This window comes from Pseudophryne corroboree, chromosome 5 (assembly GCF_028390025.1).
Source record: "Pseudophryne corroboree isolate aPseCor3 chromosome 5, aPseCor3.hap2, whole genome shotgun sequence".
NCBI lineage: Eukaryota > Metazoa > Chordata > Amphibia > Anura > Myobatrachidae > Pseudophryne > Pseudophryne corroboree.
Window position 1 is genome coordinate 53,568,832 of NC_086448.1, and position 13,948 is coordinate 53,582,779.

General features: G+C 41.5%; 1 protein-coding gene across 2 annotated transcripts in view; it reads left to right on the forward strand.

The window, feature by feature from the left end:
* The window catches only part of ADCY8 (adenylate cyclase 8), a 367,020-nt gene that overhangs the window by 234,750 nt on the left and 118,322 nt on the right, over window positions 1-13,948 (forward strand). Inside the window, exon 8 of one of the 2 annotated variants that reach the window (XM_063921272.1) lies at window positions 5,631-5,828. The exons of the other annotated variant lie outside the window; for it this stretch is intronic. Coding sequence (XP_063777342.1) covers window positions 5,631-5,828 — 198 coding nt within the window. The remainder of the gene's footprint in view (window positions 1-5,630; window positions 5,829-13,948) is intronic. 2 annotated transcript variants of the gene reach the window in all.

The following is a 13,948-nucleotide window of genomic DNA, read 5'->3' on the forward strand; positions in this document are numbered from 1 at the left end:
AACTCATTGCGTATGAAAATTGGTGCTCCAGCCAATCAGCTCCCAACCGTCATGTGTTTAGAAAATGACAGTTCAAAGCTGATTGGCTGGATCGCCATTTATCATACATATTGAGTTTTAAATGGATAAAACGCGTTGATAAATGGGCTCCTTGGAGACACATAAAGTGAATGGAGATAAAGTACCAGCTCCTAACTGCCATTTTTCAAACACAGCCTTTAACATGAGAGAAGCTGATTGGTTGGTTCTTTATCTCTGTCCACTTTATGTCACTGCAAGGCTTAGTTCATGACACCTGGGAAAGCCTCTCGTTTATATCCTGCTAGGAACAGCAAAAGAGTTACAACATTTTTAAAAAGGCATGTGGCCCCCTCCAAATACATAACCAGCCCTATAACTCTCAGCTTGGGCTGGCATTGGAAAATCGAGGGAAAAGAATGGCCTTGGGTCCATCCTATTTTCCAATAGCCGGCACCAGGCTGAACCAACAAGGAGGGCAACGCTATAGCAGGAAGACACACAGCGTGGGCTCCCCCTGCCATGCCATAAACCACAGGGATGTGCGGTGAGCTAAATGGCTCAGGAGGCACTGGCTAGCACCAGAGCCAGATTTAAACGCAATCTATGAGCCAAAGGGTACATCTGGGCATTATACACAGGTGCAGCAGTATACACTTCTGGAAATTTGGTGAGTTTTGATCTGGGAAGTGCAGAAAAGGTCAACAGGTGAGGCACTGCCTCACCTGCCATAGACTTTTTACTCTAGAGCAGTGGTTCTCAAACTCGGTCCTCAGGACCCCACACGGTTCATGTTTTCCATGTAACCCAGCAGCTGCACTGTGTATCACCAACTGTCACATTTTCAAAATCTACAGGTGACCTGCAAAACATGAACCGTATGGGGTCCTGAGGACCAAGTTTGAGAACCTGTGCTCTAGAGTTTTGGCTGTAAAAAGGATTAGAATAATGCAAAGAAGATATTTCAAACATATTCTTTGTATTTTTCATATACTTTATACAATCAAAACTCTGGTACAAACATTAGTATGACAGGAAAGGCTCTGCCTCACCTGCCTCACCCCACCGCACGTCACTGATAAACCAACCCAAACTGGTCTGCCCAGGGCTTGCATTCTGAAAGCCAAGACCCCAAAAATAAAATCTTAGGTCCACTTCGTTCCATGTAGGCATCCATGGCTTCATGTAAAAATATCAAGCTGATATTCACTTTATCTCTCTCCACTTTATCTCTGTGCAAGCTTTGAAAAAAATCCCTCACATTTTCAAGTGTCCTAAGGGAGTCTTGACTCATTTTCTCTGTCCCCCACTTCCTCAGGGATAAATGACTGTTATAATAGCTGCATTCTTTATATGTAACTGAAGCCACATAACACAATCCAACACCAGTAATTTCCACCAGAACGAGTACCAGAAGATCTGTCCCTTTATGACTAAAGGAACCCAAGTGTGTATAGGATATAAGGGCATATGTTTCTGTTCAGAGGATAGGGTGTCAATGACATAAAGGTCTATGGGGAGATGCGATCAAGTGGAGAAAGACAAAGTACCAGCTAACTTCCATGTTACAGGCTGATTGGTTGGTAGATTATCTCTCTCCATTCTATCCCCAAGACTTAGTACATCTGCCCCTATATGACGTTGCCATAATCCTAAACTGGTTCTCCAGTTAGTGAATATTTCCAATGGCATCTCCTGCATGTCTATACTGTATGTAAGCACATTTGGGCATAATAAGCATCTACAGAATAACAAAGGCACAAATTAGAGATGTGAGGAACCCCGATACTTACCTTTGGAATGTCAGGTGTCATTGTTACGCCACTGGGCACTTGTGTGGTGTCGGGATTTTGGCATGTCACATGATCCCCGGGATCCTGACATCCTGGCCTCCCATTAATTCTCCTAAATATCCGATTTATTTTATCAGAATTCCGAACACAATGTTTTTTTCTTGAAACTGACGGATGTTTTGATTTTATCCGTTTAGATGAGCTTTACGAAAATCATTTATGGGAATTTTTGCTGCCACCCACATATTTTTTAGTTTAGTTCAACATAGTGTAAATCACTTAATACTGTGACATAAAAAAACATACAATATATTTTTTTAAGATAAGGCTTTCATCTGCTGCAGGGGAATATGTGCATTTTCTGTGCATAATGCCCAACAATGTCTATTTTTCATCCAATTTCCCTGTAGTCACTTCTGGAAAAGAAGCTTTTGAAGAGGTTAATTGATAACTTTCTCCTGCATTGGCTTTGTAGCGGTAATGTAATTTACTGCTGCAATTAGATCATTTATAAGGCTTTATACAAGACAATGGGGGCAGCTGAAAGAAAATTCTTGTTCTCTTTGGAAACAATGTATCTGTTAACAAAAGACAAGTTGGCTAAATTGCCTTTCCAAATTTATAACCTTCATGTCATTAAGATGCAATGATTGTGTTTTTTGTGAATGTAATTCAGAATAAATCAGAGAATGAAGGAATTACTCCACAGAATAAAAACGGATAAAACCAACTTTATATTCATTGAAGGAGGTTAAGTTATTCACTGAACACTAAGTGCCTTGAAAGTTGCACGTGTTGTAAGCCAAGAACACTATTGGGGAATTGTGGTTTCCTGGAGTTAAATAAATTATAGGATGCTTAGGCACCTGCTGGGATTTGTAGTTCCAGATTACAATTTATATGGTATACAATAACAGACTTTAGTAAGGCTTTTGACGCTGTCCCACATCGCAGAGTGCTAAATAAACTCGAAAGCTTAGGATTGGATATTCAGATGGTTGAATAGATAAGGTTTTGGTTGCAGGATAGAAAACAGAGAGTTGTAGTAAATGGAGTGCATTCACATAAGGGAAAGGTTACCAGTGGAGTACCCTAGGGATCTGTACTTGGATCAGTGCTTTATAATATCTTTATTGGTGTCGTTGCAAAAGGTATTGAATGGAAAGTATGCAGATGACACAAAGATATGCAGCAGGGTAGACACACCAGGAGGGGTAAAACAAATGATTGAGGAACTATGTAGACTAGAAGAATGGTCAAGAGCATGGCAATTACAGTTTAATGCCAAAAAAATGCAAAATCATGCACTTGGGTCTCAAAAATCCAAAGGCTAATTATAGTATTAATGGCACTGTACTGGAAACTACTGAGGAGGAAAGGGATCTAGGAGTCACTATTTCAGGTGACTTAAAGGTAGGTAAGCAATGTAACACAGCAATGAGGAATGTTAGTCAGATGCTTGGTTGCATAGGGAGAGGAATCAGCAGCAGAAAGAAAGAAGTAATAATGCCACTGTATAGGTCATTGGTACGGGCTCATCTAGAATACTGTATTCAATTCTGGAGGCCATATCTTCAGAAGGCTATTAATACATTAGAGACTGTACAAAGAAGGGCAACTAAGATGGCGTATGGATAAGTCAAAAAACGTATCCAGAAAAACTAAAAGATCTTAAAATGTATAGTTAAGGAGAAGAGAAGGGAAAGGGGGGACATGATAGAAACTTTCAAATATATCAAGGGTTTTAACAAAGTCCAGGAGAGAAACATTTTCAAAGGAAGAGAAGTATTAGATCACAAAGACATGCACTGAGACTGGAGGTAGGATCAGGGGAAATTTGAGGGAAAATTACTTCACAGAAAGGGTAGTGGACAAGTGGAATAGTCTCCCATCAGAGGTGGTAGAGGCTAAGACAGTAGAGCAATTTTAACATGCTTGGAATAGACATAAGGATAGCCTTAAAAAAAAATAAGGCTCTAGTAGGGTTAGAAGTTACCGAAAGATTAAAAAAAGAGGGGGGGGGGGGCGACTAGATGGGCCAAGTGGTTCTTATCTGCCATCAAATTCTATGTTTCAATACAGATGTTGTAATTATTAATAATTACTGTAAGTACCACATTTAACAACTGATAATGTTTAAAAGTACTGGGGCACCAAACGCATTTATAGGGTTTATCTATAACAAATCCTGATGCAGATGTAATAACCTGGAGAAGGCATAAGGAAGTGATAAACCAGTGATAAGTGCAAGGTGATAAACGCACCAGCCAATCTGCTCCAATATGTAAATTAACAGTTAGGAGCTGACTGGCTGGTGCGTTTATCACCTTGCACTTATCACTGGTTTATCACCTCCTTATGCCATCTCCAGGTTAATACATCTGCCTCCCTGTTTCTTATAAATATGAAACTGAAACCAAACCCTATTTTACATCTATCAATTAGGCTACATTTTTGTCTGTACTTTTAGATTTTGGAAGCTGTGATTAGTCGAAAAAAAAAAAAGGCTTCAGCTGGATTGTAAAACAAATCCTGGGGTATCTGTACTTACTGTAACTACAGAATAGTAGGTCCTTCAAGTGCGTAATGCACATCTCACTGTTTTATATAAAACATATATTATGCCAATAAAATTATGGTGATTGTGAGGTCACAAAATGTTGGGTCTTTCAACGGGACAGTGTACTAAACAGTGAAAAGAGTGGAGAAGCGAGCCAGTGGAGAAGTTGCCCATGGCAACCAATCAGCATTGAAGTATCATTTATAATTTGCATACTATAGCATACAGAGCAGCTGATTTGTTGCCATGGGCAACTTCTCCACTGGGTCACTTCACTATTTTCACTGCTTAGTACATCTCCCCCTTAGTCCAAAAAAACCAATTCCTTATGTAGCCAATAGAAATATGCCTTCACAACCTGGTTAATACTATACAATACTGACTGGAATTATTCTCCACTTTTCTACAATCCCCAACCAGATCTTCAACATTAATGCAGGGCTGGCTGGAGTTATATAGTGGAAGGATCTGGGTCCCCCAGCAGCACAGAGTTTATCACAAAATGAAATTACTGTTAGTTAGGTTAGAACTACTGTATTATGTAACAGTAGCTGTGTGAGGAATACATAATGCTTGTCGACATTGAGAATGCCACAAGTACTTCAAGCGGTTCACGTATGCTGGCAGTTGAATTGTAAACATATGGGTTAGCTTTCTGTAGCGTTTCACACTTAGCGATCTCCCGGTGTTAATGTTCCGGGGTCCACATAGTGCTTGTCGAGAGGCTTCTGTGTGTGTGTGTGTGTGTGTGTGTGTGTGTGTGTGTGTGTGTGTGTCTATTTTTAATAACATGGTACAAAGGGTACTGTTTTTTTTTTTTACTTAAACAGTCAATCACATGCCAGCTTGTAGTAATAATAGCAATAGTCTTAAAGAGAAGCTATCATTCTATGGGTTATAGCACTTTTCATCTACTTGCACCATTTTATTAAAAATGTGTCCATTACCACAGTACAACGGTTGGCGGCCATTTTGTATGTTGAACCAATCCTCAGCCTATCCATGCACTAAGAACCAGTGACCTCAAATTACAAACACTTCTCATCAGTATTGGTTCAACCCCACACAATAGCTGTCCCCCCGTTGTTTGGGCACTGGGTACACCATAAGTAAGACGTCATGTGCTTTCCGGGACTGGTTCATTTTATAAATTGCATGGAATGCTGTTGTGACCTGCAATGCAAATGTGACCTAAAATATTGCATTTTAACTTGAGGGGACTAGCAGGTTTTATGTTTTTTGCATGTGCTTTCCCCTAGACTCTGGCTGCTCTAACAAGAAATTCAATAAATCTGCTTCCAAACCATCTTGCACAAGCTTTGCATGTCCAGTCTGGGCCTGAGGAGATAAACAAGCGAATAGAACACACCATCAACTTACGGAGTGGAGATAAATTGAGAAGAGTGCATATCAAGCCTTTCTCACTGATGTTTAAAGACTCCAGCCTGGAGCATAAGGTAGCTGGGTCTCAAGAACAAAACATCTATGTAATGGGTCTTTATTTTAATAAAAATATATATATATATATTTAAATGTCAAGCGTTCAAAAGATCCATGCTGTTTTGTCAACTATTTAATCCATGCTGTTTTGTAAAATATCCACCCCTTCCTCTGTTTTCCTCATGCTTCATGTTATACAGATGGAGCCCTGCTCATCTGTCCCTTTAATAGGATTAATTGAGGCAGTGCTATCGGACTTAATCCCCTGCTGTAATGATTTAATCCCCTGCTGTATTGTTCTCTCTGTATTGTATTGCAGCTGAGAACAATAGATGAAAGGCTTATGCTAATAAACCTTGGTGCACCTAGGCACACCAGAGCTCCATCTGTAGTATGAAGCATGAGGACTTTCATAGAAGTATGCCAAGGTTCTAATGGGTCACAGCTCCCGACTCTGACGTTAACATCCCACAACAATAGGTTTTGCTGCATATTCAAAATAGGTTTTGGACAGATGCTGTTTTCCATAATACTAGTACAAATCAATTGGGACACTTTAATGAACATTGAAAATTAAAAAAAAGCACAATAAAATTATAATATTACAACATTTGAGATCTTAAAACTCCAGCGACCACTTTTACTCTCCCCCTTATTGGGGTTGCCCATACGGACTCTACTGTATGGACAACTGAAGAGTCTGAAAGACCTAATTCCAACTTTGATACTAAGGTTTCAGTCCAGAATGGGTTGTAGTCACTAGATAAGATGATGTGTACTGTACCGGTGAATATTCTCTGTTGGCTGCTAATAGCTAAGTACTGTATTGTAATGATTATTAAAATTCACTTTTTTTATTTTTAAGTAGGGGGACTTTCGTATTTCTGTGTCGATAGCACTATAAGCATGAGGATATCAGATTGCATGGGGAAAGGGGGGGTTGATTGTGTTTGGTATGATCTAGGCTGGTCACATATGTGCATGTTTGGTTATTTGGTCAGTGCTTTGATCAACCGCATTGATGGACTAATGACCCAAGTAGAACTTCATATGGTGATAGACCAAACAAGCAGATTTTATTTATCAACCAAGCAGTATATTACCACCATGTCTGATAACAATCTCATTGGTCAAATCTGATTGTGTATTCAGTTGGTTAGTGGTTAGTGGATTGGACAATCTGATTGGACAAAGGTAAACAATTAGGTCGATTATGAAGCTATTGTAACTTTGTAACTCAATTCCATCTACCCATAGAAAACCCTGTCCTGCATTAATGAGCTCTTACAAAAGATTACCAATATTTCTGTAATTTGGAATCTGTCTATAACATTAACTCCAAATGTTGTCATGCAAATTGACGTTTTTACATGTCAGTTCTCCTAAAAATTGACCAAATTGAGAGATCTGACCATTCCATGTGTGACCAGCTATAGATAGAAGCCCCCATTGTTTGAAAGCTTAAAATGATTATTAAAAAGGTGTATATATTAATTATGTTTTAGCAGTATATATATTTATGTAGATTTGAGTTTAGTTTAAGAAGAGTTTCCATTTAATTTAGACATACAGATCTTGTTTAGCGGCAATTGTCCTTCTGTTAGATGTATATTGGCCCTCATTCCGAGTTGATCGCTTGCTGACATTTTTCGCAGCGCAGCGGTCAGGTTACTAATGCGTATGCATATGCACCGCAATGCGCACGCACGTCGTACGGGTACAAACAGCATCGTTGCTGTGCAATGCTTCTAGCGACTAATCCATTCGCACAACCGATCGCAAGGAGATTGACAGGAAGAAGGCGTTCATGGGTGCCAACTGACCGTTTTCTGGGAGTGGTAGGGAAAATGCAGGAGTGTCCAGGCGTTTGCAGGGCGGGTGTCTGACGTCAATTCCGGGACCGGACAGGCTGAAGTGATCGCAAGGACTGAGTAAGTTCAGACCTACTCAGAAACTGCAAAAAACGTTTTTCGTCCCGCCTGGCTGCACAAGCGTTCGCACACTTGCAAATCGAAAATACACTCCCCCGTGGGCGACGACTATGTAATCGCTGCTCTGCAAAAAATAGCTAGCGAGCGATCAACTCGGAATGACCCCCATTGTCTCTAGACCTTTTACAGAAGGTATCAGCTCCATGTTATATCAAACACACTCAGCTCAGCAATGTGCACTTTTCTGCATGAATAACAAAAGGAAAAAAAGCATTTTGTTGTCTGTCAGTGTGTAGACATTTATTATATCCTGTTACCCTTTTATTTCAGGAATGCTGTCAAACACTAACCTAGATGCATGTATTTAATATGTGTATTTTCTTTATAGTGAAACTGTCTGTGTAAGGAGTAAGAGCTAAGTATTGTCTGAAGCAGTCTGTGCTTGTGCATGACATGCAGTACAGTAGTGATCATGATTAGTGCCCCAGTGGTAGTGTGCAATAGGTTATGGCAAGCGCGATAGATAAAAATTGCCTTATAGTGTCCTAATTTTTCTATCATGGCTTATAGCTAGTACAAATGCGGAAGGATCCTGCGGTTATCTGCAAACAGCAAATGCACCATAGAAAACAATAAGCAATTGCAGATTGCGTATAACAGCTCCATGCGTACGCACACAGATGGAAAGTAAAAGAGCGGACAGTCTTATATGTCCATTGACGGGTTACTGTCTTTCTGGCCAGTGACCATGCAATCGTACGGAACTGATCTGTCTGTGTTAGATAGACTAGTGACAGGCAACAGGTGGCCCTGGGGCCACATGCAGCCTGTTATGCCTTCACTTTCTTCCCCAGCGCCATCCAGCTTTGCTGTTATATTTTGTTTGTTTTAAATTTGATATATTATTTTTACATACAGGCATATCTTTCAATAATTAAATGTATTCATTTAGCTTATCACTAAGATTAAGGGTAAAAAGACTAATTGAGATCCCGTCGGATCTGACTGGCATAGTGCAAAGTATGGGTCCTGCATCGCTGGATACATTATGGCTGCCGATGACACTAGAGTGACAGTCGGTAGCCATTTTTTGACGGGGAGGCGCCAACGAAGGCCTCAGTTTCCCAAAACAGAGCTCTATTGCCTCCATTTTGGGAGAGTTCCGAGACCAGAATCTCTGCCTGAAGACGGAAATTCCCTGGCGTCTTTGTAGGAACTGCGGCAAGTGTCATGGCTCACGTAGCCAGCCGATGGTGTCATAGGTGATCCAATGCCGCTTCCAAGGCCGAGGCATGAATCACTACGTATGCAGGAGGCGTCTACTTATATCAGACACCTCCTGCTGCATCACCATACTAGTGCATCGCTGCTGATTACAAATAAGGTGCAGCGATTGCACCTCCAACCACATCTGAATTAGGCCCAATGTGCATCCATTTTGAAGGTACAAGGTCTGCCGGGTGCGGCCCTGAAGTATATCAGGTTATGTACCACTCAGAGAGGCGGATAATCGGCAAGCCAAGTGGATACTGGCATTAGCATTAGCATAAGGTAACAAGCAGGTTACCGCAGATGTGTCCGCCTCAGAATTAGACCCTTTGAGGTTACAGAATGAGGCTGTATCAGAACCCGCGTGTGACTGAGAATCAGGCCATTAACACAGGGGCCTGTTTATCAACAAGTAATAACTCGATGTGTATGATAAAATGCATTGTGTATGATAAATGGTACTCCAACCAATCAGCTCCTAACTGTCATTTTTCAAACACATGACAGTTAGGAGCTGAACACATGACAATTGGGAACTGAACACATGACAGGAACTAAACACATGACAGTTAGGAGCTGAACATATGACAGTTGGGAGCTGAACACATGACAGTTAGGAGCTGAACACATGACAGTTGGGAACTGAACACATGACAGGAGCTAAACACATGACAGTTTGGAGCTGAACACATGACAGTTGGGAGCTGAACACATGACAGTTGGGAGCTGAACATATGACAGTTAGGAGCTGAACACATGACAGTTGGGAGCTGAACACATGACAGATAGGAGCTGAACACATGACAGTTTGGAGCTGAACACATGACAGTTGGGAGCTGAACACATGACATTTGGGAGCTAGACACATGACAGGAGCTGAAGACATGACCGTTGGGAGCTGAATACATGACAGGAGCTGAACACATGACAGGTAGGAGCTGAACACATGACAGGAGCTGAACACATGACAGGAGCTGAACACAGGACAATTGGGAGCTGAACACATGACAGGAGCTCAACACATGACAGGAGCTCAACACATGACAGTTAGGAGCTGAATGGCTGGAGCCCGATTTATCATACGCAACGAGTATTATCATTCACACCGAGTTTTATTACTCGTTGATAAATGAGCCTCCTAAGAATCTGTGTCTGTATATATACTGCTTTGAATGCAGTATATATATAGATACGAGACACCATGTGACTTTTTGTCACATATGTGCCACACAGTGATAGATGTCCTGACTGGGGGGGGGGAATCAAACACCTTGACCAAAATTACTAGCTTGCACATTTAAAAAATAAGCCTGTTCCGTCTAACCAACCCCGATCCCAGTTACCAGCAATAGAATGTACCCAATGAGCCCTAAAACTATTGAGCCCAATACGTAATTCAGAGACCCTACATTGCATTAAAAGTCCCTATAATTTATTAAAAGTCCTCACCAATGCCACATTCCATTCGTAGCCCCCATTTAATAAATATCCCAACAGTAAGTTAATACACCTTCCACTAGACCACACTAACATTAAAATAACCTTACCAGTCCCTTTATAACATTTACACTATTCCATCAAACATTCACATAACATAATTACACCATAAAATGGCTCTAGAATGCTGTGACTGTGTAGGCTGTTCTGTCTGCCCCCTTTGAAGTTTTCGCACAAGCCTTGCGAAGAGGAGTGAAGAGAATGCAAGAATTGGGAGGTTAATGAAGAGGAGGAGAATAGTGTTAGGACAAGAGAGATAGGTAGAGGAGAGGAGAAGAGCAGAGAGTCATATCTTTGTCTGTACTCTTACATGCATACTATAAATTGGCTAATCCCAGGGGACAGAGGTACGTGGCAATAGAAGAGCTGACCACACTTTGGTTAGGACTGGGACCAATACCTCCCAACTACCCAAAATTAGGCAAGATAAACTAAATTGGAGGGCTCTGTCAAGCCATCCTGCTCATGAACAAATCTGTCTTGGAGTGGGAAAGTAGAGAAGTATGTCACATTGACTGCTGCAGAGAATAAAAACTACTGGCGAAATGCGCATTGGCATTTCAATCCATTATATTACAACATTCGAGTCCATTAAATGAGGAATGTAAATGATTGTTATGAATGATTAATATTACTGCTTAGAATCTTCCGCTGGAGGCAGGAGAGCTACAGTAGATATATATGCACGTTTCACAATTAACTGCTTGAGTAGTTAATGAGTTATACAAGCAATAAGTAAACTCACGTACTGGCTAGCTGTCAGTGGGTTATTAGGAGACAGATACATCTGTCTGTCTCCTGTCATGCGATTCAGAAGGATAGTCTGCTATTAACCATACAGTAAGTGATAGTGGGTGCAGTATATACGTGATATAAAAATGTATTTAGTAATGTAATAAAAACCTTCAAACACACAAAATTAATATAATAATGAAAACCCCTGATGCTCCCTCAAACTAAAATGAAGTCATATTTGGTGATAAACCGGGGAGTATTTTAGAAAAAAATGTTGGTCTTTCCACATTTTCAAAATGCCCCAATTTACGTGCAGATTGATTTTCCTGGTCCAGTTCCAAGGCCCAGGACGTGAGCGTGCAGCTAGGAATGCGCTAGGCAGACTTTTAAGAGCAAATGACGTGGATTTGCATTTTTTAATGTAGGTCATAAGAGAGCCTTTTTCCTTCCCCTCACTCCATACAGGAGTCAGTCAATTTACCGGTTGTCGGGATCCCGGCTGTCAGGAGACCAACGCCAGAATCCTCGACGCCACCACCCGAGGGGGAATATAACTCTTTGGTCGCCACCGGACCCGAAGCGTGGCAAGCGCAGTGAGTCCACGAGGGGACTCGCTGCACTTGCCGACGGTATTCCGGCTGTTGGGATCCTTGCGTCAGCCTCCTGGCTGCTGGGATATCATACTGATCCTCTTCATTCATACAGCGACATTCTGGCCTTGGTTTAGATTTACCAATGCAGAATTGTGCATTTTCCTGTGTTAATGTCTATTTTGGGATTCTTCCAAATACACAAATAAATAACTAAAAAAAGTCCTCTCTCCCCCCACCGGGTCTGGGACTCAGGATAGACAGCAAAAAGGTCGACAAACCTTAGGTCGAGCCAAATTGGTCGACACACCTTAGGTCGACATGGACAAAAGGTCGACAGGAACAAGGTCGACATGGAAAAAGGTCGACATTAGTTTTTTTTTTGGGGTGTCGTTTTCTTCGTAGAGTGACTGGGAACCCCACTTAGTGCACCGCATCCCCTCGCATGGCTTGCTTCGCTCGCCATGCTTCGGGCATGGTGCCTTCGCTCCGCTACCGCTTCGCCCGGCACAGATTACCGTTCCAATCGTAGCCCACGTGGAACGTTAAGTATGAAAAGGTTCCAAAAAAGAAAAAAATCGTGAAAAACTCATGTCGACCTTTTTCCATGTCGACCTTGTTCCTGTCAACCTTTTGTCCATGTCGACCTTTTTCCATGTCGACCTAAGGTTTGTCGACCAATCGGCGTCGACCTATGGTTTGTCGGCCTTTTTGCTGTCGATCTGGAGTCCGGATACCCCCCACCAACCCCCCAAAAAATATATACACAAACATGATATGTTTATAATACATTTTTACAATGTCATGAATGTGCCATAAGATTCAAAGCTTTCTTAGTGCTTCAGCTTGTGCCGTTTTCTTTTCCAAATCTCAGCATTGGATATTTATGCACCAAAGTTGGAGTTAGACAGACCTAATTTACGAAGCATAAAACACCTTTATTTTGCATCAGGAACACTATATAGATGGTCCTCCAAGTTCATATCTTGAAACGTGCCAGCCCAGTTAGCCACCCTTGGATACGCTTCCACAAGCTAGTTAGGGTCTAGGGATGATAGGAATCGGACAAATGAATGGAAGAAGTGCACTGTGTAACATTGTAATCATTACTTTAAAATACTTGAATACACATGAATCCTATGATAAAGGCAATTTTCACATGATTTTCACAAGTAAAATTGCTATTTCATATTCTTCTAACACTGGACATATTACAGATATCTCTGCCATTTACTTAAGTACTGGTTATGTTACTAAAGAATTTCTGCCGCCAAAGCCCTCCAAAAAGCTTGGCTGTTCTGTGTATAAGAAGACTTGGCCACCGATGGGTCTTCTGAACCCTACCAGTAAGCTGGGTAATCCTCCTCTACCTCCCTTGGCCATATTATGTTTGCGATCATCCATGCACTAATAGTAAGCCCCATATGTATAGTAAGGACTGCAGCCCCCCAGTAAAATCTACCACCCATAGGGACTGCCTAGCCTGGAAGTAGCAATGACTTCCCATAGAAAGCTCTCCCTCCAAATCACAGCCAGATAGGCAGTTCCAGGGAGGCTGCAGTGTTTTCTTCCGCAGGGACTGCCAGTCCATGTACAATAGCTGAGAGATCGCTTCCCATGGGCAGCCATTCCACTGCTATAATGTCAGCCCTTTCTGGCTTCTTTGGGCTGCAGTTGATGCAGTCCTTAGAAGCCAGTCTGTTACGCAGTGCCGGAGTTAAGCCCAGCCCTTATATAAGCCCGGCCTACATTTCCTCCAGACCAAGGCCCATCTCCCAGTGACGTCAGCAATCAGTCACCAGGAGAGCAGGGAGGAGAATGCTGCAGACCTATTTATTGAATTAATTTAATATTAAACTTAACCAGGAAGGGTGTGGGGGTCAATTGAATGGGATTCTGTAATATCTAAAAACTTTCTTACCATGCTATTTAACAAAAACTGAACGCAGGAGATAGTAGAGTTATTTTGGTAATGGGAACTGCGGTCTCCCCCAATTTATCAAGCTCTGCTAAAGAGTTTAATCATAAGGCCTAAAGGCTACTATACAAAATTTCTTTTCACAGACAGGGATCTTCCAGCTCTGAGTCCGACGGCCATACTGAGTAAACTTCGGC